General features: G+C 42.4%; 1 protein-coding gene across 4 annotated transcripts in view; it reads left to right on the top strand.

Moving 5' to 3' along the window:
* KDM6A (lysine demethylase 6A) overlaps positions 1–23,921 on the top strand; it is a 279,276-nt gene that overhangs the window by 188,402 nt on the left and 66,953 nt on the right. For all 4 annotated transcript variants that reach the window (XM_070750519.1, XM_070750522.1, XM_070750520.1 and 1 more), the window contains 4 exons: positions 889–1,664; positions 21,963–22,092; positions 22,774–22,879; positions 23,107–23,312. In XM_070750519.1, coding sequence (XP_070606620.1) covers positions 889–1,664; positions 21,963–22,092; positions 22,774–22,879; positions 23,107–23,312 — 1,218 coding nt within the window. The remainder of the gene's footprint in view (positions 1–888; positions 1,665–21,962; positions 22,093–22,773; positions 22,880–23,106; positions 23,313–23,921) is intronic.

Genomic DNA, 23,921 nt, shown 5'->3' with positions numbered 1-23,921 from the left:
TACAGTTCTACAGAGGAATCATTGAGTCTGTCATCTGCACCTCTATAACTATCTAGTTTGGTTCTGCAACCCAACAAAACCGATACAGGCTTTAGAGGATAATCAGAACTACAGAAAAAACAATTGCTGTCAACCTGCCTTCCATTGAGGTCCTTTAAACTGCACGAGTCAAAAAGAAGGCGGTGAAAATATTTACTAACACAAGTACAAAAAGTACTTAAGTGGAAAAGGGACTTGCAGCTTTGGTCATTTTAAAACAATAACTTAAAAAAATTAAAATACATTGCATTAAATAGACCATTCTTGATAGTCTATTGATGAAAAAAAGCAAAATTTGTTTGCTGCTGATAATTTTCTGTACATTTATTTCAATAAGGTTTTATAGATGTGTTAAGTTATCCTGAATTTATTCCCGGATTTATTGGTGTATTTAAGGTATTTATTTGAGAGCTTCCTTTGACATACCACTAGATGGGTGGTATATAAATTTAACAGTTTTGCAAGTTACCATTTGTGATTAATAAAAGATGTTCTTAGGTAGATGAATTTCCACTATAAATCCAGATAGCTAAGTCTTTTAATGCTTTCCATAATTTTTAAATTTGAGCTATAATAACTATCATTTGTCTCATGCTGTTTTTGAGAGTGGACTTCTATGTTATAGTTTATTTTACAATGCTACTACAGCTCTTTTGCAGAGATTTGGAAGCTTGAGCGATGAGGTGAGACTTTCTGATACTTCCTTTTCAAAATAGGTTTTTGAAAAACATTTGAAAACTATTGGAAAAACAAATATTGGACAGTATTGGAAAAATATTGAAGTTATATCTGATTCCTAAGCTGTAAAATGTTCACATATTTAAATAAAACCATCTTTCTTCTCTCTAGGGGCTTCAAAAAAGTCAGAGTTCACATTTGGCAGGTCCTAATAGTGAACAACCTCTCTCTTCCACTGGGCCTTCCCAGCATCTCCAGGCAGCTGGCACTGGTATTAAAAATCAAAATGGACATCCTACCATGCCTAGCAATTCAGTAACACAGGGGGCTGCTCTCAATCACCTCCCCTCTCACACTGCTACCTCAGGTGGACAACAAGGCATTACCTTAACCAAAGAGAGCAAGCCTTCAGGAAATACATCAGCAGTGCCTGACATAAACAGGCATTCCGGAGAGACACTTAACAGCACTGCCAGTGTAGAAGGACTTCCTAATCATGTCCATCAGGTGACGGCAGATGCTGTTTCTAGCCCTAGCCATGGAGATTCAAAGTCACCAGGTTTACTTAGTTCAGACAATCCTCAGCTCTCTGCCTTGTTGATGGGAAAAGCCAATAACAATGTGGGTACTGGAACCTGTGACAAAGTCAATAACATCCATCCAACGGTTCATACAAAGACTGAGAATTCTGTTGCCTCCTCACCATCTTCAGCCATTTCCACAGCAACACCTTCTCCAAAATCTACTGAACAGACTACCACAAACAGTGTTACCAGCCTTAACAGCCCTCATAGTGGACATGCAGTTAATGGAGAGACATTGGAGGACTCTCAGAGCCCCATAAAAATCAATCCTCCTCTTACTGGACACAAACCTAATTCCACAATCATACCATCTATGTCGGTATCTATATATCCAAGTTCTGCAGAGGTTCTGAAAGCATGCAGGTAAGTGCACAAACTCCTTAGTTGCAAGTAACAATTTTATATTGTATGTACTGTCTGTCCCCCAAATGTTTATTTCATTGAAATAACATTAAATTGTATGATAGGGTTTTTTACAAATGCTTGTTTTTAATTACTGTATGTCCCATTGAAAATGAAAGTGTTCTGACTTTTTGAGCTCTTTTAAAACAAAACATATTAAAATATATACAATAATTACATATTTGAATATGTATTGGAAATGTAATTGAAGAACAATCTTACCCCTACCCAATGTTATAGTAAATTCTGGCAGAAGAAATGGAGTAGCCACCATGAGTCAGAGTGAAGGCAGAATATACAGTAGATATAAAAACTCAGGTTTTTGAGATGTAAAAAAATCAGACCAGTATAAATGACTTCAATTTTTTCCCCCACCTGAAATCCCACCACTTGAAATCTTTTAGGGGGGGGAAATCAAAATAAAAAGCATACATTCATGTGATTGCATAATTACACACCCTTAAACAAATACTTTTCTGAAACCTTTTGATTTTTTGAAAATATTCAGTCTGTTGGGGTAGAAGCTATCAGCACGGCATATCTTGCCTTGAGAATCTTTGTACCCTCCTCCTTGCATAAGCATTCCAAATCTGTCAGGTTGCAAGAGCATCTTCTCACCCCACAGATTTTCAGTTGGATTCAGGTCCAGGCTCTACTTGGTCCATTCAAAAACTTTGATCTTCTTCTGGCAAAGCCATTCTGTTGATTTGAAGGTACGCTTTAGGTCATTGTCATATTGAAAGGTGACATTCTTTTTCATCTTCAGCATTTTATGGCTTGGAATTTATTCTTCTCCTCCTGACTAATACCTTCCAACAATGAGATCCCTTTAATGCTTTGTAAGCTCTTTTTGAAGACCATGGATTTTGATATAAGAGGTAACTGAGTAAATCTCAGGAAACTCCTACCAGAACAGCTGAACTTTATATGGGCTTGAACAGAATCGCTTTAATTGGTGGCAGGTGGTCTTGACTACAATTTACTATTGGTTTGAATGTGATTGGTAAATTCTGAACCTAGCTACATCCCTACTTATAAGAGGGTGTGCAGACTTGTGCAACTAGCTTATTTTACTTTTATTGTTATCATATCACCCCAAGATTTCAGTTTGTTCTTCAATTGAATTGTATACCGTATATGTTAAAGATACAAAAATTCTGAAGTGACTTACCTTGGTTTTATTTTTTCACATCTCAAGAATCTGACATTTTAATAAGGGTGTGTGTAGACTTTTTATATCCACTATAAATATGGTAAATGTTCATATTCACCTCTGCCTGATTGAAATCATTGGGAAAGGATTTGTTTTATTTAAGTTGAAGGAATCTCCACTCTAATCTTCCTTGCATAGAGCTAGGCATATAATACTCTTTGGGTTCTTGTACTTTTTGTCCTGGGTTGCACTTACGGGGGTTTATGGTTCAATTTTACAAAGATTAGTAGATTTTTCCCCCTGACTTTTGACCAGCTGACATGGCATTAAAGGATGACATAGTGTGTTGAACAGCAATAAATTTAACTGCTCTAGCGATTGTATTAGAAACAAAGAACTTAAAAGAATTGGAGTTGAAAACAACTTTTTGTAGCTATGTGAGCTTGCTTTTTGTTCCCTAAAAGAAGAAAACTGCGTGGCCAAAAGGTTGAAGAAAGCACTGTAATACTTTATGGAAAAATAGAAGTTTTACATTCTGTATGTTAAACTCTTTTAATTATGTATATTTTCACAGTTCTTTCTAGTTGAATATTTTGGGACAATATTACTAAACATATTTTTTAAATGCAGACACTAGCCTTAATTTTAACATTAAAATTTAGAATTATTACTAAAGTACAGATTTAAAACTTTCAGTTTATGAAGTAAGAAAATTTCTTTAAATTGAACAGGTATAAACATTCATACATTTCTGTTTTCCCCATATCTACCACCAAAAAAGACTGAAGTAGAAAATATTTTCTTTGGTTTTATATTTGGCAAAATCAACATTTCTCAAATGTGAGGGGTTTTTTCTTTCTATTAATACAATAGAAAAGAAATGGCAGAAAAAAGAAAACTAAAAAACCCACAGCATATATTTACTTACCGTATTTTTCGGAGTATAAAACGTATCTTTTTCCTCTCTAAAAGAGGCTGATAATTTGGGTGTGTCTTATATCTGAATGTAACTTTTTTCTTCCAGCCCTAACTTGCTGCTAACGATCTTCCCAGTTCTTTCCTTGCAGGCTCTTTCATTGTTTCTCTCTGTGAAGAATGTTTTCCAAGCCCTAAGTCTTTGCAGGGTTGTTTTCATTAACTTGCTCTGAGTAAGTTTATTTCCAGCCCTAACCAGGTGCTAACAATGTTCCCAGCTCTTACCGGCTTGCAAGATCTTTCATTGTTATTCTCTGCGAAGAATGTTTTCCAAGCCCTAAGTCTTTGCAGGGTTTTTTCCATTGCTCTACTTGTTCCAAATGTTTCTTTCCAGGTGCTAATGATGTTCCCAGTTCTTACTGGCTTGCAAACTCTTTCATTGTTACTCTCTCCAAATAAAGTTTTTTTAAAGCCCTAACCAGGGGATAAAATGATGTGCAGATTCTTTTCCGTAAGTTCCTCTCCCAAAACTAAGGTGCATCTTATACTCCGAATAATACGGTATACATATACAAATATTGTATAAGGTTTCATTTAACAGTAGCAATAGTTCATTATAATTTTCCATAGATAATCAGCATTAGTTTTTGTTAGTAAACTGCTAAAATATTTGTGCAAAAATAGCTTTGCTCCCACATGAATGTCCATGTTATTACATCTTTGTCTCAAAGTTAACGAATATATTTAATAATTTCTTCCCGGTATGAAAATTTCTCCTTTTTTGAAAAAACCTGACAAAAAGATTCTATAGAAGTTTCTTCTAGTGTAGGAATAAGGTTTAAAGTTGGAGGTATAATTCTGTTGCCTCTCTTTGAACCAATTCTAGGCTTTGAAAACACCTTTCTCTGGATTATAGTATTTTCAGCTTGGATTTTTGGATTTTAATAATTATCATGATTGGTCTGTAAGATTTTGTTATAAAAATACTTCTTGGAACTGTAGCATTGTGGAATTATTTTCATAAATCCAAAGAGTCTTTGGATTATTTTTTTCAAAGAGCATCCAGTCATGTTGCATACAGCCTTCAACAACATAAAGAAGTTTCTAAATTGTTATAAAGAGAGAAAGGATAATTGAGTCCCTCTTTGAGGCAGTTCAGAAGTGTGAATTATAAATAATAAAATAAGAAATAATCAATTCTTTCAAAAGAAACATTCAGTGCATACAAATATTGGAGATTTTTTAGATTTGGCATTATTTATTGGTCATCAAAATTTAAGTATCTCCAGTAACTATAATGTTGCATTCTTACTACTGCTTGGCCCATGCTGCAAACTACAGGTCACACTAGAGCTAATTTAACTTTCTGTAACTCTTAAAACAATTGCATACTTGCATCTGATGTGCATATATTTTAATAGGCAATTTCTCTCTATTTTATTCTAAATATCTTTATGAATATAGTGGTGAGAGAATTACTATAAAAGCTCAGTTGTGAATCAGGGAAATATAAATGTGGGTGAATAATGTACCGTATTTTTCTGTGTATAAGATGCACCTTTTTACTGCAAGAATTGCTTTAAAAATTGGGTGCATCTTATACATCAAAAGTTGTGAAGGGTGCCTGGCAACCCTCGGCAGGAGGCTGGCAGCTCAGCCCCAGGAATGGGCAGGGTGCCAGGCGTCACACCAGCAGCAAGGCCTCTTTTTCCAGGTGGCTGCCCGGGGCAGCACCGACCCCAGTTCAGATGCCCATAGCAACTAGCCGCCCCCATCCAAACTGGGGGCGGTGCCAGCAGGGAGTTTGTGAGAAACGCCCACCACCAGGCAGGTGACTAAGGGGTGCATGGTGGCAGCTGAGTAGAAGCCAGCTGGCGTCCCCTTGGCGCTCTGTGCATAATCAGATGGTGGAGAAGGCCCGCAGGGCAGCCCTGATCATCTGGCGATCCCCACCCTAATCGTCTGCCTTCAGGGTGCCTTTGGAAGGTCGCAATGGAGCAGGTGATGTGCAGCAGCCGGAAAGCGGGTGGGTGTCCCCTCGGAGCTCTGCACATCCAACGGATTGCGTTGGAGAGCGACATGCCCCCACACCCCAGCATCCCATCGCGCCATCCAAACTGGGGACGGAGGAAAGGGAGGTAGGTAGATAGGAAAGGCAGACCCTGAAGAGGTGTTTTGGCTTGTTTGCTCAAAAAGGTTTTGGAGAAAGCTGGAGGGAAAGAGAAGGGCGAGGAGTGCGTGTGTGTGTGTGAGAGAGAGAGAGAGAGAGAGAGAATGGGGAAGCACCTTCTGTGAGAGGCTGGTCCCGAAAGACATTTTTCCTACGTTCATCTCTCACGGGAAAGCCTTGTCCCAACTAGGGAGAAAGGCACTTGGGGAGGGGGCGACATCTGGGCTAACATCCTAGAGGGGCGGTATGTGTGTGTGTGATCTTTGAGTAGATCTCCCCCCCCTTTTGCTTTCTCGTCTCCCCCATGCAAAAGCGCAAACTGGGCTTCCACGTTTTACCAAACCAAGAAAGAAATCCGGATGGGTGGTTAGGGGGTAGGTGGGTGGAGTGTTATCCTCCAGCCAAGACCCTTTTGTCATGACTGTGGGAGGAATTCTGGGAGTTGAAGTCCACTAGTCTTAAAATTGTCAAGTTTGAGGACCCCTGAGTTAGTGGTTAGAAGTGCAAGTGTGTTCAAACCAGGCAAGTTTGAGGCTTGTGGACTTCAACTCCCATTCCTAAAATAGCATGATTGGTGGAGGAATTCTGGGAGTTGAAGTCCACAAGCTTAAAGTCCTTGAAGCTGTCAAGCTTGAAGTTTGTAAAAAGTATACATGGTTTTAAAAAGTATACATGGTTGTAAAAAGTATTCTGCTATTTGGTATTCTCCGTACTGAAAGAGCGGGTCTAGCAGTCACGTGGGTTGCTCGCTGTCCAATCCGCATAGGACCGAGCCTAGTCTTTTAAAAGACTGCTGGATCCGCCCCTTCCTCTGAATTCGCTTGGTCCTGCAATCGGCAGGACATGTGGTGGCTCAGCTCCTCTCAATAACACCATCCCTCTTCATTTCTTTCTTCAATCTCAGCTAAGTGAAAATTTGCAATTGCCTTTACTTTGAAGCTTGCCTTCTTGCGCCAGCTTGGCACCAAAGGGAGAAGCTGCACTGCGGCTACAGCCGCAAATTTCATAATCACCTTGCTCACACTGCTGCCGGATTGCATTTATGATAAATCTACTCGGCTAGGAGGTTTTTTACTGGCAAGCTAAAAAATAGAAAAAAAGGGCTCTTTTTCCTCCGGCAGTGTGGGACACTTTAACAAGCTCTCTTGTTTGTCTCCTGGACTTTAGTTGCCCCTCCTTTCTGCAAATTCAGTGGAGCGTTTTTTTTTCTGGCGCAAAGGCCCTCAGCACCCAGTAATTTTGGCACTTGCGGATCACCCACGGGTGTCCCGTTTGATGCCATTAAATCCACCACGTGGCCCTGGAGTAGGCTGTGAGACCCTCAGGCTTTTTCTCCCTGGCTAGTCCTCCAAACCAGTGTGCCTTGGTTTATTATTTAAAATTAGTGAGGCCTGCCCCTCTGTACTCACTGACACGAACTCTGGTACCGTCCAGATTGTCTTTGAGCTGCAGACGCTCCTGGGCCTAGGAGCTTGGGCCCCCTTCCTCTTGGGAACGTTACCCATTTAGAGCTTCTCCCATCTTTTGGCCCAAGTCTTGTACCTGTAATTTGTTCAGGCCATGACTTCGTTTCCCAAGAGAGGCACTTCTTCTAAGGGTCCCAGAGAGGTTAGGCCTACTGGTGATGAAATTGACATCATCCCCCAGGCCTCTTCCTCGGGAGCCCCTCCAATGGCTAGAGCCACTAGGGCTGAGAAGAGATGGAACCAAGCTCTCCAAAAAATTCATGAGAGATCGGCTAAACGTTTAAGAGTGCAGGCCCAACTGCATGTTAGCCCCTCTGACCCTCCAGAGGTTTCAAAATTGCCTCCCTCTGGTGTCCTTGTGCTTTCTCTGGATGAGTCAAACCGAAACAGTCCCCAATCTAACCTATGGGGCATAGGTCCAGAGGAGCCAGATATTATGATGGAAAATCCCTCCGAGCCAGATCCACCCCAGGTCTTCAGGGTATCTCCCTCACTACCTGTTACTATTACTAACCTTCCTCCAGAGCTTCAAACTATGTATTCTGCTTTATCTCAAGCCATTGATGCCAAGCTCTCGGCTATCAATGTGCCTTCTCACTCTTGTCCCCCTTCATGTGCCCCTAGGCCCGAGAGTTCCTTCTCAACCTACAGAATTCCAGTTCAAGAAGACTGGGATTCCTCACAGGATGAGAATGATGATGTGGATGTAGAGGACAAGGATGATCCTTTCCAATGCCTGTCAGAGGATGAGGAATCACAAATCAAGATTCCATCTCCTGCTGCAATTTTTCCTTTCCAACTGTTCAAATCTCTTTTATTCAAGGCAAGAGTTTGACCACAGGCTTAGCTGGTCAGGATAAACCATCTGATCCTTCAACAGCTCCACCTGAGGAGAACCTGCCATATTTTATGGAGGAACAAGAAGACAATGAGGTCATTCCCATGCCCAAATTGTTCAAAGATGCTCTGCTCAAGCAGTGGGACCATCCATCTTACGATTTAAATCCCACATCTAAAGACAAGAAGTTATATAAACTTTCTCCATCTTATGAAGACCTTCTTGTCTGCCCCAAAGCTGATGAACCAGTAAAGATTCTACACTCTACGGCTGCTATACCTGGTGAAGCAGAAGAAGTGTTAAAGCCTGAAGATAAACATTTAGAGCAAATGCTCAAAAAGTGTTTCTTTTGTGGCTTCAACAGCTCCAGCAGCATATTCCCCCTGATGACCTACAGAGCCATTCTCTTGTGGCTTCAACAGCTCCAGCAGCATATTCCCCCTGATGACCTACAGGGTCAACAAAAAGGCTATCAAAACTCAGCCCTTTCGATGCCCCAATCGTCAACAAGATCAGGGGTTCGCCTTCCAGAGGAACTCAGGACAGTATACCTCTCATTTTCACTCCCAAGCAGACAGGAACACCAGGGGCAGAGGATCCCACTTTCAAAGAGGTTCTTCCTTGTCCAGAGCTTCTAGAAAGCCCAGATGGTAATATCCATTCTACTCCCATTGGGGGGGGGGGGCGTCTTGCTTGGTTCGCTTCCAGCTGGCGCTGTTCCTGTAAGGACCCCTGGGTTATTTCTACTGTGGAATGGGGACTCCAGTTAGAGTTTATCTCCATGCCCCATAAGCATTTCATCTCATGCCCATCTCCTAGATCTCCTTCATCTCGTCTTCGAATGCAGGAAGCAATTCAACACCTGTTGTCCATCAGGGCTATCCAACCAGTTCCCTCTTCCCAAAGAGGTCTCGGCTTCTACTCCATCCTCTTCATGGTCCCTAAGACCTCCGGAGGATGGAGGGCCATCCTAGATCTTAAGAAATTAAATCAATTCATTAAATATAGAAAATTTAAGATGCATTCCCTGTCATCCATCCTAGCCTCTATTCATCCTGAAGAATTCATGGTTTCCTTGGATCTTACGGAAGCCTACCTCCACCTCCCTATTGCTAAGGGCTACAGGTAATTCCTTCGCTTTGCCTTCCAGGGCAAGCATTATCAATATAGGGCCATGCTTTTTTGGCTGTCCTCAGCTCCTCGGGTGTTTACTAAGCTTCTAGGCGCCTTGGTGGCCCACATCTGGAGTCACGCCCATCCATATTTTGTGCTATTTGGATGACATATTAATTCACGGTGCCTCTAAAGAAGGCACCTGTTCAGACCTCAATATTGCCATGTCTATCCTACAGGATCATGGTTTTCCTATTAATTTCAAGAAAAGTCAACTCCATCTTCCACCCCTATTCAGCACCTGGGAGCAATTATAAATTCAGATCTCTCCCAGGTCTTCCTTTGGACTTCCTCCGCCCTGGACAAAGGATCCCCCTTCAGGAGTCCAGAACAGTTCACCATCACCATGGATGCCAGCCTGACGGGCTGGGGTCCCCATGCTCAAGGTCTGATAACCCAAGGCACGTGGTCAGCAGAGGAGTCAGCAGTGTCGTTAGCCCTCAAACAATTCAAACCACACATCATCAATCAACAGACAATATGGCCTCAAAGAGCCATATCTGCAGACAAGGGGGCACCAGGTCCAAGGCTCTGATGCAGAAAGTCCTGAAACTGGGTCTCTGGGCAGAGAGACATCTTCAGTCCTTATAGGCCGACCACATCTCGGGAGTTCTCAATGTGTAGGCAGACTGGCTCTCCCGGTCAACTCTGGATCCAGGAGAGTGGAGCCTCCATCCGGTCCTATTCCAACAGATCTGCCTCAGATTTGGTCACCCATCGCTAGACCTATTTGCGACCACGACCAACACTCAACTCCCTCGGTTCTATTCCAGGTTTCCATCCCCAGGAGCAGAGGCAACAAATGCACTCAGAACTCCTGGGCCTCGAGTGCTACTTTATGCTTTTCCTCCAATACCAATTCTCTCAGATGTAATCCACAAGATCATCCTCGAGAAGGCCCAGGTGATTCTGATAGCCCCTCACTGGCTTCGCCGACCCTAGTTCGCACACCTGCAACGTCTGTCTGTTCCGGACCTCTGGCGACTCACCGTTTCGGAGAATATGTTGCAGCAGGGGGGTCTCTCACCATTCAGATCCGGAGTGGTTCCACCTTACCGCTTGGCTGTTATCCGGCGTGACCTAGACCTTCGAGGTTACGACCCGGATGCTGTAGAAGTAATCCTCAAATCCAGAAGAGTTTCTATCAACAGGATTCATGACCATACCTGGTCCAAGTTTCACCAGTGGTGTACACAGGAAGATCTATCACCTCTGTGTATTCCCATTCACAGAATTGTATCTTTCCTCATGAAAGGGTTTTCATCAGGGCCTTTCAACCAGCACCATTCGTCGTCATCTAGCGGCCTTATCTTTGGTCCTGGCAGGGCCTCGCAGACAACCACTTCGTTCTTTCCCGGAAATTCAAGAATTTCTAGGAGGCATCTCAAACTTCAGGCCTCCCATGGTTCACAGATATCCGTCCTGGGACTTACCACGGGTTCTGCACTCCCTCACTCAAGCGCTATACGAACCCCTAAGGTCAGCATCCTTCAGGTACCTGTCTTACAAGGTAGCCTTTCTGGTGGCAATAACGTCTGCCTGATGCATTTCAGAGCTGGCGGCCGTCTCTATTTGACAGGATCTATGTCAATTCCATACGGACAAAGTAGTCCTGCGCCTGGACCCTACCTTTCTACCAAAGGTTAGTTCCATGTTTCACAGATCCCAGGACATTGTGTTGCCTTCATTCTGTTCCAATCAGAACCATCATCTTGCGGTCAGATGGCACACCCTAGACCTCACCAGAGCTCTACAAATCTATATCCAACGGACAAGACCTGTTCAGAGGTCTGAAGCCTTATTTTTAGCCTACCATCCCAGATCCCTGGTGTTGGCTTGTCTCGGTTAGCTAGGCTATGAAACCTTCGACAATACCGAGCAGAGAATTTTAACAGAGCGTGGATGTGTGATAAAGCCAAGACACAGACTTAGTTAAATAAGTATTATTTACATATAAACAAAATATAAACAATCCAGAATAAGCATGAAGCAAATACAGAATAATACGCACTGAGCAATTACAAGATTAGCACAAAGCAAAACACAATATAGATAATAAGCACGAAGCTAAAATACAATATAGATAATAAGCCTGAAGCTTATACAAGCACGGAGCTTGGATACAACTCCCCCTTCTCTCAGGCAAAAGTGAAAAGGAAATGACCGAGCGAAAGAATGAGCTTTTATAGCTTCAATGAGGAAGTGACGAAACAGCCTTGAATATTAACTCTTCAAGTACAAGTTAACTCTTTGAGTGCACATTAACTCTTTAAGTACAAGTTTGGTACAAGTGTACAATATGCAGTTTACAATGGCAATCCCTAACAACCATGTATCCTGTACTAACACCTGGGATCCAGGGCATCCTCAATCATATTAGGTCGTTGGATCCGAGGGACAATCTCAAAGGCTTATGAGTCAGCTTCCCTCAGCGTACCAAGAGGTATCAGGGCATATTCCACAAGAAGTGCAGCCACATCTGCCGCATGGGCAACCCAAGTTCCATTGGAGAAGTCTGCAAAGCAGCCACTTGGGCCTCTCCAAGCTCCTTTATAAGGCACTACAAAATTGTCTCTTACGCTTCAGCAGATGCTGCCTTTGGCAGAAGAGTCCTCCAATCCGTTATCTCTCACGATAGCCAACTAATCCCTCCCTAGGTACTCATCTATTGGGTATGTCCCACGTGACTGCTGGAACCGCTCTTTCAGTACAGAGAATAGGCGTTGATTGCTTACCTGAATGCCTCTTCTCATACCTTGAGCGGGTACAGCAGTCACTTCCCTCCCTTTTTTCCTTCTAACCATGATTATAGCTTTTAACCTGTTTCTTCTATCAAGAGAGTAGAGCATTATTCGAGCCACCACCTTTGAGCCTAAGTCTACAGATTCGCGAATTCTGGGGAAGGGGCTGATCCAGCAATCTTTTAAAAGATTAGGCTCGGTCCTTTGCAGATTGGACAGCAAGCAACCCACATGACTGCTGTACCCGCTCAGCGTACGAGAAGAGGCGTTCAGGTAAGCAATCAACGCCTGTTTTATTAAATAATATAATACTTCACCATTTGGTTCAGAATACTTTTTTCCTTCTTTTCCTCCTCTAAAATCTAGGTGTGTCTTATACCCCGGTGTGTCTTATACACCGAAAAATACGGTAGTTGAAACATAAAAGATATTTTAAAGTTAGTAGCGGGCCTAAAAAGCATTGACTTTATTTCATTGTTGTGAATGTTTGAATAGGATCTTATATGTTATTATATTACTGCCTGTGTTGCTTAGCAACAAAAAATGTAACAGTCCGGATAGGCATCATAACACAAGGACCATGCAAGTCTTTAAGCAAGGACTTCCTGTGACTATGACTTCTGACTTCCTGTCAGCTTTCCCATTGACTTAACTTGTGGGAAGTTGGTATACATTGTCAGACGTTGCAGTCACATGACCATGGTTTACTCTGTTGTGATCATAAGCCAGGGGCTGAGTGTCTAGATCATGATTGTGGGGACATTGCATTGGCCAGAAGTGTGAGGACTGATTAAGTTCCATTCATTCAGCACCAGCGTAACTTTGAATGGTCTCTGAATGATATGTCATAATCCGCAGACTATTTGTAAAGGATTGCTTTGGGATTCTGCTCTGACATTTTATTTATTTATTTATTATTTATTAATTGAATTTCTATGCCGCCCCTCTCTGAGAACTCGGGGCGGCTCACCACATATATAATATACAGTACACAATATCTTAAATCCAATTAACTAATTAAAAATATAAACCCTCCTAAGCTCTTTATTTCTGTATTAAAAAACTGTCAGTATTTTATACATTCTTCACAATTGAATATGATTTTATTTCATTTCTCTTCTGTACTTATTTAAGTTTATTTTAAATTTTACTGTGCATTTTGTTCTATTGTATAAAAAGTCTATGGAGAAGTATAGAAAAATAGCAAATAAATAAATATAGAAATGTTCATAAATTTATATGAATATATTTTCTGAACAATTACATTAAAGAGCACAGCTCAGTAGAGTACAGAGTAGAGTGCTGTATATTGAAAGAATTTACTGTAAACCAACGAAACAGCAATATATGATTCCCAGAAATACTTTCCTAAGGCCTGGGAACAGTCCAGGAGAGTGGACATCATATGTATCTATGACATGAAGCTATGCCAGAGGGTAGGCATCCTCAGTAATACAAGGTGACAGTTTAATTGAGAGTACCTGTAACACACCCACTCTGCCTGAACATGCCTGGCGAACAGAAATCTGGAAGCAGATGGTCCAGCAGATAACCATAAAGGGTTTATAGGTAGCAATCAATATTTTTTAAAATTTTAGATTTGTTTATTATATACTGTTTTATTATTGTTGTGAGCTGCCCCGAGTCTGCTGAGAGGGGTGGGATACAAATCTAATAAATTAATAATAAATAAATAAATAAATAAATAAGCACCTTCAATTGCATCATAAGTGAATTTGCAGGCAATGCAGCTTGTGAAGCAGTGATGAAATAAGGACATCATGAGAAGTGCCCATTACTGAGAGCCAGTTTAGGCACCAAGGGAGAAACCAGGAGACAGAGTTCTAGCCCCACTTATGCATGAAATTCAGCAGATGACTTTGGGCCAGTCACTCACTCTCAATTCACAATGCCAGGTGACAAGCTGGTCAGTCAATTTTTGCCACAACCAATAGATTAATATCTGGTTGATCCAAATATTTGACCTTACACATGGGAAAATAAGAAAAGAAAATGCCCATTACTGTTCATGCTGTTATATTTTATGACAGCTACATCTTCCAGATGGTCTGCAAGTACAGTCCCATGTAGAACATATTGCAATAGTCCAGAAGGCGTTATGCAGAGGCTCTTCTGATCATGCTGTTCCTATCCATAAAAAATAGTAGCATACTAGTCTCTGATAGGGAAGTGACATCCCATGAAAGATCAGTGATGGAACTATGCTCCATTCCAAGGGGGTCAAATAGCCACAGCCATCCTTATCTTCTTGGGATTGGACTAGTTTGTTCCTCTCTATCCAGACCTGAATAGTGTCTAGACCCTGGGTAATATATGGACAGCTTCACCTGTGCAACCCATGATTGAGATGAAGAGTTCTTAACTGGTGGATATTCTCGCCCAGAGGTTTCAGGCAGATGTTAAGGAGTAACAAAGTTGAAAGAACCTTGGAGATCTTCTAGTCCAACTCTGTATCTCAAGCAAGAAACCCTATATCAGTGATGACAACCCTATGGCATGGGTGCCACAGGTGGCACGCGGAGCCATATCTGCTGGCATGCGAGCCATTGTCCTAACTCAGCTCCACCATGCATTTGTGTGCTGGCCAGCTGATTTTTGGCTTGTACAGAGGCTCTGGGAGGGCATTTTTGGCTTCCAGAGAGCCCACAGGGGGATGGGGAGGGCATTTTTATCCTTCCTTCGGCTCCAGTGAAGCCTTTGGAGCCTGGGGAGAGCAAAACACGAGCCTACTGGGCCCACCAAAAATTGGGAAACAGTCTGTTTCCGGCCTTCAGAGGGCCTCCGGGGCTGGGGGAAACTGTTTTCACCCTCCCCAGGCATTAAATTATGGGTTTGGGCACTCATGCATGCATGATTCTCTTTGCCACGGTTTCTTTGCCTTTGTGGTAGAGGATATCAGGATGATTTTCCTTCCAGTGTCCAGTCAACTTGCGAATTAGATTAAATAATGGTTAATAGTAGTGTTTAAAATAATATACCACATTTGGTATACACAAACTTATTCCAACTACTAAAATCTGGGTACTATAATTTTTCATGCTAGAGTATTTTATTGTAAAGGATTAAGGAGGAGAAAATATACTTGGTAGTGCCTTGATACAGTTACTAATTATCCTTTGCCCAGATTGCCACAGTTTAAGGGAAATCTAGAGTTGTGAATTAATAAAATACAAATAATGATTAAACCCAAATCTTTGACTCCTAGTTTTGCTTCTAGAAAAGCAGTTGGCCATTGATGACTATACTCTCAAAAATCCACCTTAATTCAAAGTTGTTTGTTGACATTGTTTTGTTTATTGAGTTTTTAAAATAGAAAGTTGGGTTTGATTTGATTTGTTCATATCATAGCAAACTACATCCGTTTCCTTCAGTGGAAGAAGAAACTGAACTTCATCCATGAATTCTTCCAGTGTACTGCAAAGCTATTTCTATTGGAAAATGTTGGAATGAGGAAATTAAATGATTCTGTTAGAACAATGTTGCCTAACTTTGGCAATTTTCAGATGTATAGAATAATGAGTATAAAATGAAGAGCCTCTTCCAACTCTAAAAAATTAGTGTCTTGATTATGATACTGAATCTGTAGGCATTTTTAAAATTATATATAACAGGAGAGCTTAATTAACTTGCAATCAAATTATTACATATGAAAATATAGTATTCCGTAAAATATTTCAAAATATTTTCCAAGATTCATAAAGTATTTTAAAAGTTAAATTTAAAGTTGACAGTTGTTACCATTTCATTGATAAAATGTTATTCTTGTACAATTTGTAAAATATTGTATTTCTTTAATTATACTAATAGTGTTTCTTAAGGTGAGGTATTGAGTTACACGTGATAAGTATATGAAAATATGCCACAGTCAGCTCGCCATGACCAACACACCACAGTTAACTTGCCATGGACAACTTGCTGCAGGACAATTTACTGCGGGACAAGAATTACACTGATATCAAAGATATAGTGGAATAGAATCATTAAAGAAAGAATGCAAAAGTAGGGACAATTAAATTTGAATCGCAAAAATTAAAATAATTTTGTATTTATTTTAAATAATTAAATAGAATTGTTAAATTGTCTTGCAGTGAGTTGTCTTATGGCGAGTTCGCCATGGTGATTTTGGCTGCTGCAAGTTGGTTGTGGTGAATTGGCCCATGCCTGGATATGACATCCTTTATTCATAAGTGTGTATTTGTGTCTGAGTACTATCCGTGGAATTTTCACAGGTGTGGATAAAAAGGATGTTCTCCACTGCACTGCTACGGAGAGTCCAACATGGGTAGTACTTCAGCCTTATTGGAAGGGTCTGAGTTAAAAATTTGCATACATAACAAGTCCTGCCCCCATGCTGCCCTTAGTGGGTCAGTCTTAAAAACTCAGTCACAGGTTTTCTCTTCTAGGACTTCTTCAGTCTGAATTAAAATTCATTCTCAGAGGAACACAGCTATCGAACCCTTGCCTCGCTCTTCGATTAATGGCGGATTTACCCCATTCGGTGATGGCAGACCCACCCTCATCTGGGACTCATAATCCTAAGGCCAAGGAGAAAACACACTCCTCAAAGCCAAAATCTAAAACTTCCCAGGTATCTGCTTCTTTGAAAGAGGCAGAAAAACGCATTAAAGTCTTAGAGGGACAACTTGAAGCAGCCCAGAGACACCAGTTATACCAAGCCTGGCAAACATTACAACAGGTCAGAATTTGGGTCCCATGGCCACCTCTACCCCTCCCAGGCTCCCAGAGGGAATGGGATCAGCTACAGACAGAGACTGGTCCCCAAATAGATCAGTGGCCCCAGTCCCGGCAGCAGAGGCCTCATTTAGGCCTAAAGTAGATGTGCCATCCACCTCAGCGTGGCATTACCCCACCCAGCCAATGCCACCTTCAGCTACATTCACACCAACTGCAGCAGGACTAAGATCCTCACCAGACACATGGCACCGCATGACCTCAGCCATTCAGGACATGATTGCCTCGGCCTATTCGCATGGCATTGCTATGGGGGTTCAGCAGTATGCAGCATCTACCATCCCTCCTCCTCCTCCTCCTCTGCCTCAACCTTCACCCACCACACATAGGAATATATGGGCAGCTCCAGCAACCCCATCTCCTATGCATGATTCCTTTCATGAGGGTTCAGGAATGAGAAAACCGGGTTCAGAGCCAGACGATGGTTTATCAGAGGATGAGGGAACACTTCCTGAACCACCAGCCTTTACAGGACTCTTCAGACCTTCCCTGCTTCGCATTCTTCTTAATAAGGCAAAACAAGTAGTTGCTTCAGACACGGCAGACAAAACGACAAATCCGGTAACAAGTGCTCCACCCACTTCAAGGATCTTCTCCGAGCCCCAAAAAGACTCCGACTTTATACCCTCCCCGCAGTTATTCCTCAATAATGTCAAGAAACTATGGGAACACCCGGCGGCAGCTCTAGGACCAACAGCTTCAGAACGCAAGTTCTACGCGTTCGATCCAGAGATGGAAAATCTGCTGCAATTCCCTACCATTGATGCGCCAGTCGCAAGCCTGCTATCCAATGTGCTGGTTCCCTCGGAAATGGTGGAGGGCTTGAAACCAGATGACCGCAGAGCGGAGGGATTAATCAAAAAATCCCACCATATGGCGGCATGGGCCCTAAAAGCGGCTTCAGCCACATCGTTTTTCAAAAGAGCATCAATCCTCTGGCTTCAAGACATGCTCACGAAATTGGGACCAGAGGATGGCTGCTTGAGGCAAGATATTAACAAACTCTTGGTGGCGGCTGAATTCTCGGCGGACACCACACTATCGGCAGCCAGATTTTCTTTGTGTGCCTTACAAACCTGTCCTCCCACCATCTCCTTTGGCTTCGCACTTGGCAGGCGGATGCTAAGTCAAAATGGCGCCTAGCTTCAGCCCCCTTTGAAGGGTCCGAGTTATTCGGCAAGTCTTTAGATAAGGTCCTCATTGAGGACAAAGACAAAAAGAAGATTTTACCTAGAACATATAGGCGGCAAGATAGGCGCACAACCCCATATTTCACACGACAGCCCTTTCGGGCGGAAACGTCCACGACTGCACCCCTACTCAGGGGTCCTATCAGCAGTCCTCCTATAGATCGGAGAGGAATAACTTTGGCGACAGGAATCGACAATTTAACCAGTCCAGAAAGCCCTTCACAAGGAACACCAGGGGAGGATACCGCAGAAGACAATGACTCCAAAGACCCCTTCCCCATCGGAGGCAGGCTACAGCATTTCACCGCCTCTTGGGAAGCTATCTCTGCAGACACCTGGGCTCTGGAAACCTTATCCCAGGGCCTCAGAATAGATTTTATCCAGTTACCTCCAGACAGATACCTGCAGTGCCCAGTGACCTTCAATCCACACAAACGAGAACTGTTGCATCAGGAGATTTACCATTTACTGGAAATTGGCGCAATCGAGAAGGTCCCTACTCAACAAGAGGGCCAGGTGTACTACTCCATAGTATTCACAGTCCCCAAGGCCTCAGGCGGCTGTCGCCTCATACTCAATCTCAAGCAGCTAAACGTCTATGTGCGGTACCACCGTTTCAAGATGCACTCGCTGAAAACAATCCTTGCATCGATTCGTCAAAAGGACTGGCTAACATCTATAGATTTAAAAGAAGCATACCTACATGTACCTATTCATCAGGAACACAGGAAATTTCTATGATTCAGCTTCGAAGGTTTCCACTTCCAATACAAGGCCATGCCCTTTGGCCTATCCTCTGCCCCAAGAACGTTCACAAAACTCCTGGATGTTCTGACGGCAGACCTCAGGACCCGTCCATTGCGCCTAATGGCATATTTGGATGACATCATTATACTGTCCAGCACCCCTCACTGAGCACGGCAGGATTTGGCAGAAACCATCAGGACACTGGAATTCCATGGCTTCACGCTCAATTACCAGAAAAGTCACCTGACACCAACCCAGTACTTACCACATCTAGATACCAATATAGATACCATGACAGGCAAGGTGTTCCTATTCACCGAGTGACAGATCAAGATCAGAGAGATGGTATTGAAACTTCAACACAGGAAGACAGTCCCATTGGTCTTTCTCCCAGTTACTCAGGATGTTTATATCTTGCATAGACATTGTTCCCTGGGCCAGACTTCACGCCAGACCCCTTCAGTGGTTCCTGATCCCCTTCCAGAAGGGACGAACCAGCCACTCCCACAGACCAGTACCACTTTTGACACAAGTGCGCCGATCACTCAAGTGGTGGAGGTCCTCGGCACTCCAGCAGGGCTCACCGTTCCTGTTACTACAAGAGGTGACTATAACAACCGATGCGAGTCTCTCGGGCTGGGGCGCCCATTCCACCTTAGGGGTAGCCCAGGGGTTGTGGACCCCAGAGGAACTAGTGACCCCCAACATAAACCCTCTGGAGCTCCGAGCAGTCCGCCTAGCATTACAAAGCTTCGCTTCGCTAGTGGAGGGACAACACGTCCGGATCCTAACGGACAACGTAGCCACAAGGGCTCATATCAACCACCAGGGGGGTACAAGGTCGAGCCGCCTCATGCTAGAAGCCCACAACCTATTCAAGTGGGCAGAAGGACACTTGGCCTCTCTGAGAGCCAAGCACATCTCAAGCATCTCGAACATTCAGGCAGATTGGCTGAGCCGGACAACTATAGACCCGGCAGAATGGAGTCTAAACACAGATCTGTTTCAAGACATCATCCGCAGATACATGAATCTGAAGGCGGATTTGTTTGCCACACACCAAAACAAAAAACTACCAAGGTTCTTTGCCCGCTTTCCGGGAGCGGAACAGGTGAATGCACTACTCTGCCCATGGCCAAAAGAGTTACTCTACGCCTTCCTACCAGTGCGTCTGATACCGAGAATGTTAAGCAAACTGCTACAGGAACAAGCAGAGGTCCTCCTAGTAGCCCCATACTGGCCCAGGCAACCTTGGTTTGCTGACCTGAAGGACTTGTCAATCTCTCCCCCTTGGCACATACCTCGCCACCGGATATCGTTAACACAGGGGTCGATATCACACCCAGACCCTCATTGGTAGAAACTTGCCATGTGGCACTTAAGGGGGACAGATTATGGAGGGGGCAAGTGCCAGAAAGGGTCATTAACACCATGCAGGCAGCAAGGAGACCATTGACAACCAGAATTTATCAAGCTACATGGGCTGCATACTGCACCTTCTGCAGAACACAGAACTTCGACCCACAGTGCCCTGAGGTGGTCCAATTATTGTCATTTCTACAGACAGGCTTAGATGAGGGCTTAGCACCCAACACCCTGCGCAGACAGGTGTCGGCCATAGCCACCATCCTCAAAACGGACTCCTCTTAGCCCATCTCACATCACGCATGGGTGAAGGACTTCATCAGTGGAGCAGCCAACATACGACCCCTGACAGTACATCGTTTTCTGACATGGGACTTACCTCTGGTACTGCAGGCCCTCACGAGACCCCCTTTCGAACCTCTACTACGCAAGCTGCCACTGCACATACTATCCCTCAAGACGGCCTTTCTGGTAGCCATAACATCGGCAAAGAGAGTCTCAGAGCTGTCAGCGCTGTCAATCAGACCGGACTTGTGCATCTTTCACCCAGACAGAGTGGTGTTAAGATTAGACCCGACTTTTCTGCCAAAAATCAACACAGTATTTCATCGAGCACAGGAAATCACCTTACTGGACTTTTGCACCCATGGGATGCACCCATTGGAACTGAAATGGCACAAACTCGATGTCCGACGTGCCCTTAAGATCTACATCAGACGTACGAGTTCATTTAGAAAGACAGAATCCCTATTTGTTTCCTATTTCCCACCATCCATGGGATCTAGAGTCTCGCCCAGAACTGTTAGCCGCTGGATCAGTGCTTGTATCATTACAGCGTACAAGTCAAGATCTATATCTCCTCCAAAGGGCATCACAGCCCATTCCACGAGGAGTGCGGCCACATCATCAGCATGGGTGAAGCAAGCACTGATTGAAGACATTTGTCGTGCCGCTACCTGGGCTGCTCCCAATACTTTCATCAAGCATTACCGCCTGGATGCGTACGCCTCGGCTGAGGCAGCATTCGTCCACAGAGTGCTGCAGAGGGTGTGCCAAGATCCTGCACCTCTGGTCCAGCCTGTTCCCGCCCTAGTGGAGTAAGCTTGGGTATATCCCATGTTGGACTCTCCGTAGCAGTGCAGTGGAGAAGAACCGTTGAACTTATCTGAATGGTCTTCTCAATGCACTACAAGGAGAGTCCAAGCCCTCCTGGCCTTTTGGCCCAGGGGCACAGTTCCGTGCTTTAGTTATTTGAGCTTATTAATGTTCAACAAAAGTTCTTGGTTTACTTACACTATGACTTTGTTTTCATTATAGACTGACCCACTAAGGGCAGCATGGGGGCGGGACCTGTTATTTATGTAAATTTTTAACTCAGTCCCTTTCAATAAGGCTGAAGTACTACCCATGTTGGACTCTCCTTACAGTGCATCGAGAAGACCGTTCAGGTAAGTTCAACGGTTTTTCTCTGTAAATAATCACACAATTTATTTTCTTGTGAAATCCCTTTTCTGCTTTGTGTAGGTCTCAGTTTTTATGTGTTAATTATCTTGATGTTGCAAAGTGCGGAGGGATAAGGAATGCTTTTCTAAATATTGAAGCCCTTCATTAAATATATGAAGGATATATTTTTCCAAGCTTAATAATAATTTCTACAATTTGTGTGCAGAGTAATACATGGCATTTATTTTTGTGTGTTTATCAGGTTTTAACTATTTTGTTTCTTAGGAATTTGGGCAAAAACGGCCTATCAAACAGTAGCATTTTATTGGATAAATGTCCTCCTCCAAAACCACCACCACCTCCATATCCTCCCTTGCCAAAGGATAAGCTGAATCCACCTACACCTAGTATTTATGTACGTATTGTCTAGAGATCATTGTAAAAAGTATAACACTGCCATTAAAAGCAAAATCTAGTTTAAAGTATTGAATAGATTTTCAATTGTCTGTGATTCTTGCAGCTTATTAGTATATATAGTACAGAGGGTTACTCTATTTCAGGTTTTCCAAAACAATAAAACTTGCATTGCCATCCCAGTATTTCATTTCAAATAGATTTCAAAAGTGGTTTATTCAGTAACCAGACTGCTATTAAAAAAGAAAAAATATTCTATACAGAAATCAATTTACCACACTTCTTTCAGGAAAGCTTATGTACTCACATAATTTTAAGACATTAATTAGGGAAATAGTTTTACAGTAAAAAGGAATATTATACTTGTAAATATTATGCATAGATATTATGTATAAAAATTATCATATAGACCTATTTATTTCTACATGCTTCTAACTATAATGATGTTTATTATTTCTTAGACACTTTAAAACCCCAGCCACATATGTTGTGTTATTATGCAATTTTATAAGCATTTGAACATCCAGCTGACTTTCTTGTTGCATTGTTTTTAATGACCATTTTAATTATTTGAATATTAATATGAAATCTTCCTTGTAATATAAACAAAGAACTAAATCCAGTTTTATATTTTAAAATAACAATGATACTTAAATTACAGTGTTAGTTTCTATTTTTGTAGCTGGAAAATAAGCGTGATGCTTTCTTCCCACCTTTACACCAATTTTGTACAAATCCAAACAATCCTGTTACTGTAATACGTGGCCTTGCTGGAGCTCTTAAATTAGGTATGTTTGATATATAAAAATTAAATTTGGGGCTGAGCAAAGGAGACTTTTATTTTTATGAATATTTGCTGAAGAGACATATCTGAATGTTATTATATTTAAAACAGCCTTTGCTTTAGTTGGGAATGCAATTTTTTTTGTAATCTTGGTTGGTAATGTCTGTAACTATTCCGGTTATTGTATTAGGAAATCTTTTTCTTTTATTAAATACATTTCCTATTTCTTAGATCTGGGACTTTTCTCTACCAGAACTTTGGTAGAAGCTAATAATGAACACTTGGTTGAAGTAAAGACACAATTATTGCAACCATCAGATGAAAACTGGGATCCTACTGGAACAAAAAAAACATGGCATTGTGAAAGCAGTAAATCGCAGTCTACAATTGTTAAATATGCACAATACCAGGCCTCCTCATTCCAGGAATCCTTAAGGGTAGGTACACCATTTTCGTATTGACTGAAGGTTGTTAATTTTTTTATAGTTGAAGATTTAGAAAAATACTAGAACACAGAAATGTATTATATTTAAGCAAAATGGAGAATACATATAAGTATGTAGTGGTAGTAACCATTTCAGATGAGGGAATGTGGATTAATGATTGCTGGTTAGCTACTATGTCATGTTCAGGTCTTGGTTTTTAATATACACACCCCTAAATACACCTGATAAATCACTGAGATCACCAGGGGAGTGATCTACTACAGAGATCTCCAATCTTTCCGGCTTTGCAGAACATCTTAGGGATGGCGGGAATGGTTCCATGCAAGTTCGCCGCTTGCACAAATGGGCAATGCACGCTCACCTGCCTGCTTGCGCAGTCTCATCCATCACTTCTGTGGCTTGCTTCTGAACAGACCATGGACTGGTAGTGGACTGTGGCTGGGCCCGGGGGTTAGGACCCCTGATCTATGGTATTTGCTAAGATTTGTTGCAATATTTACAGAAATTCCATGACTTACAACAATGCATTTAGTGACCATTCAGAGTTAAAACAGCACTGAAAAAAGTGACTTATGATTGGTCCTTGTACATATGACTATT

Source organism: Erythrolamprus reginae, chromosome 4 (genome assembly GCF_031021105.1).
Source record: "Erythrolamprus reginae isolate rEryReg1 chromosome 4, rEryReg1.hap1, whole genome shotgun sequence".
Classification (NCBI taxonomy): domain Eukaryota; kingdom Metazoa; phylum Chordata; class Lepidosauria; order Squamata; family Dipsadidae; genus Erythrolamprus; species Erythrolamprus reginae.
This window is presented reverse-complemented; position numbering and strand designations above follow the sequence as displayed.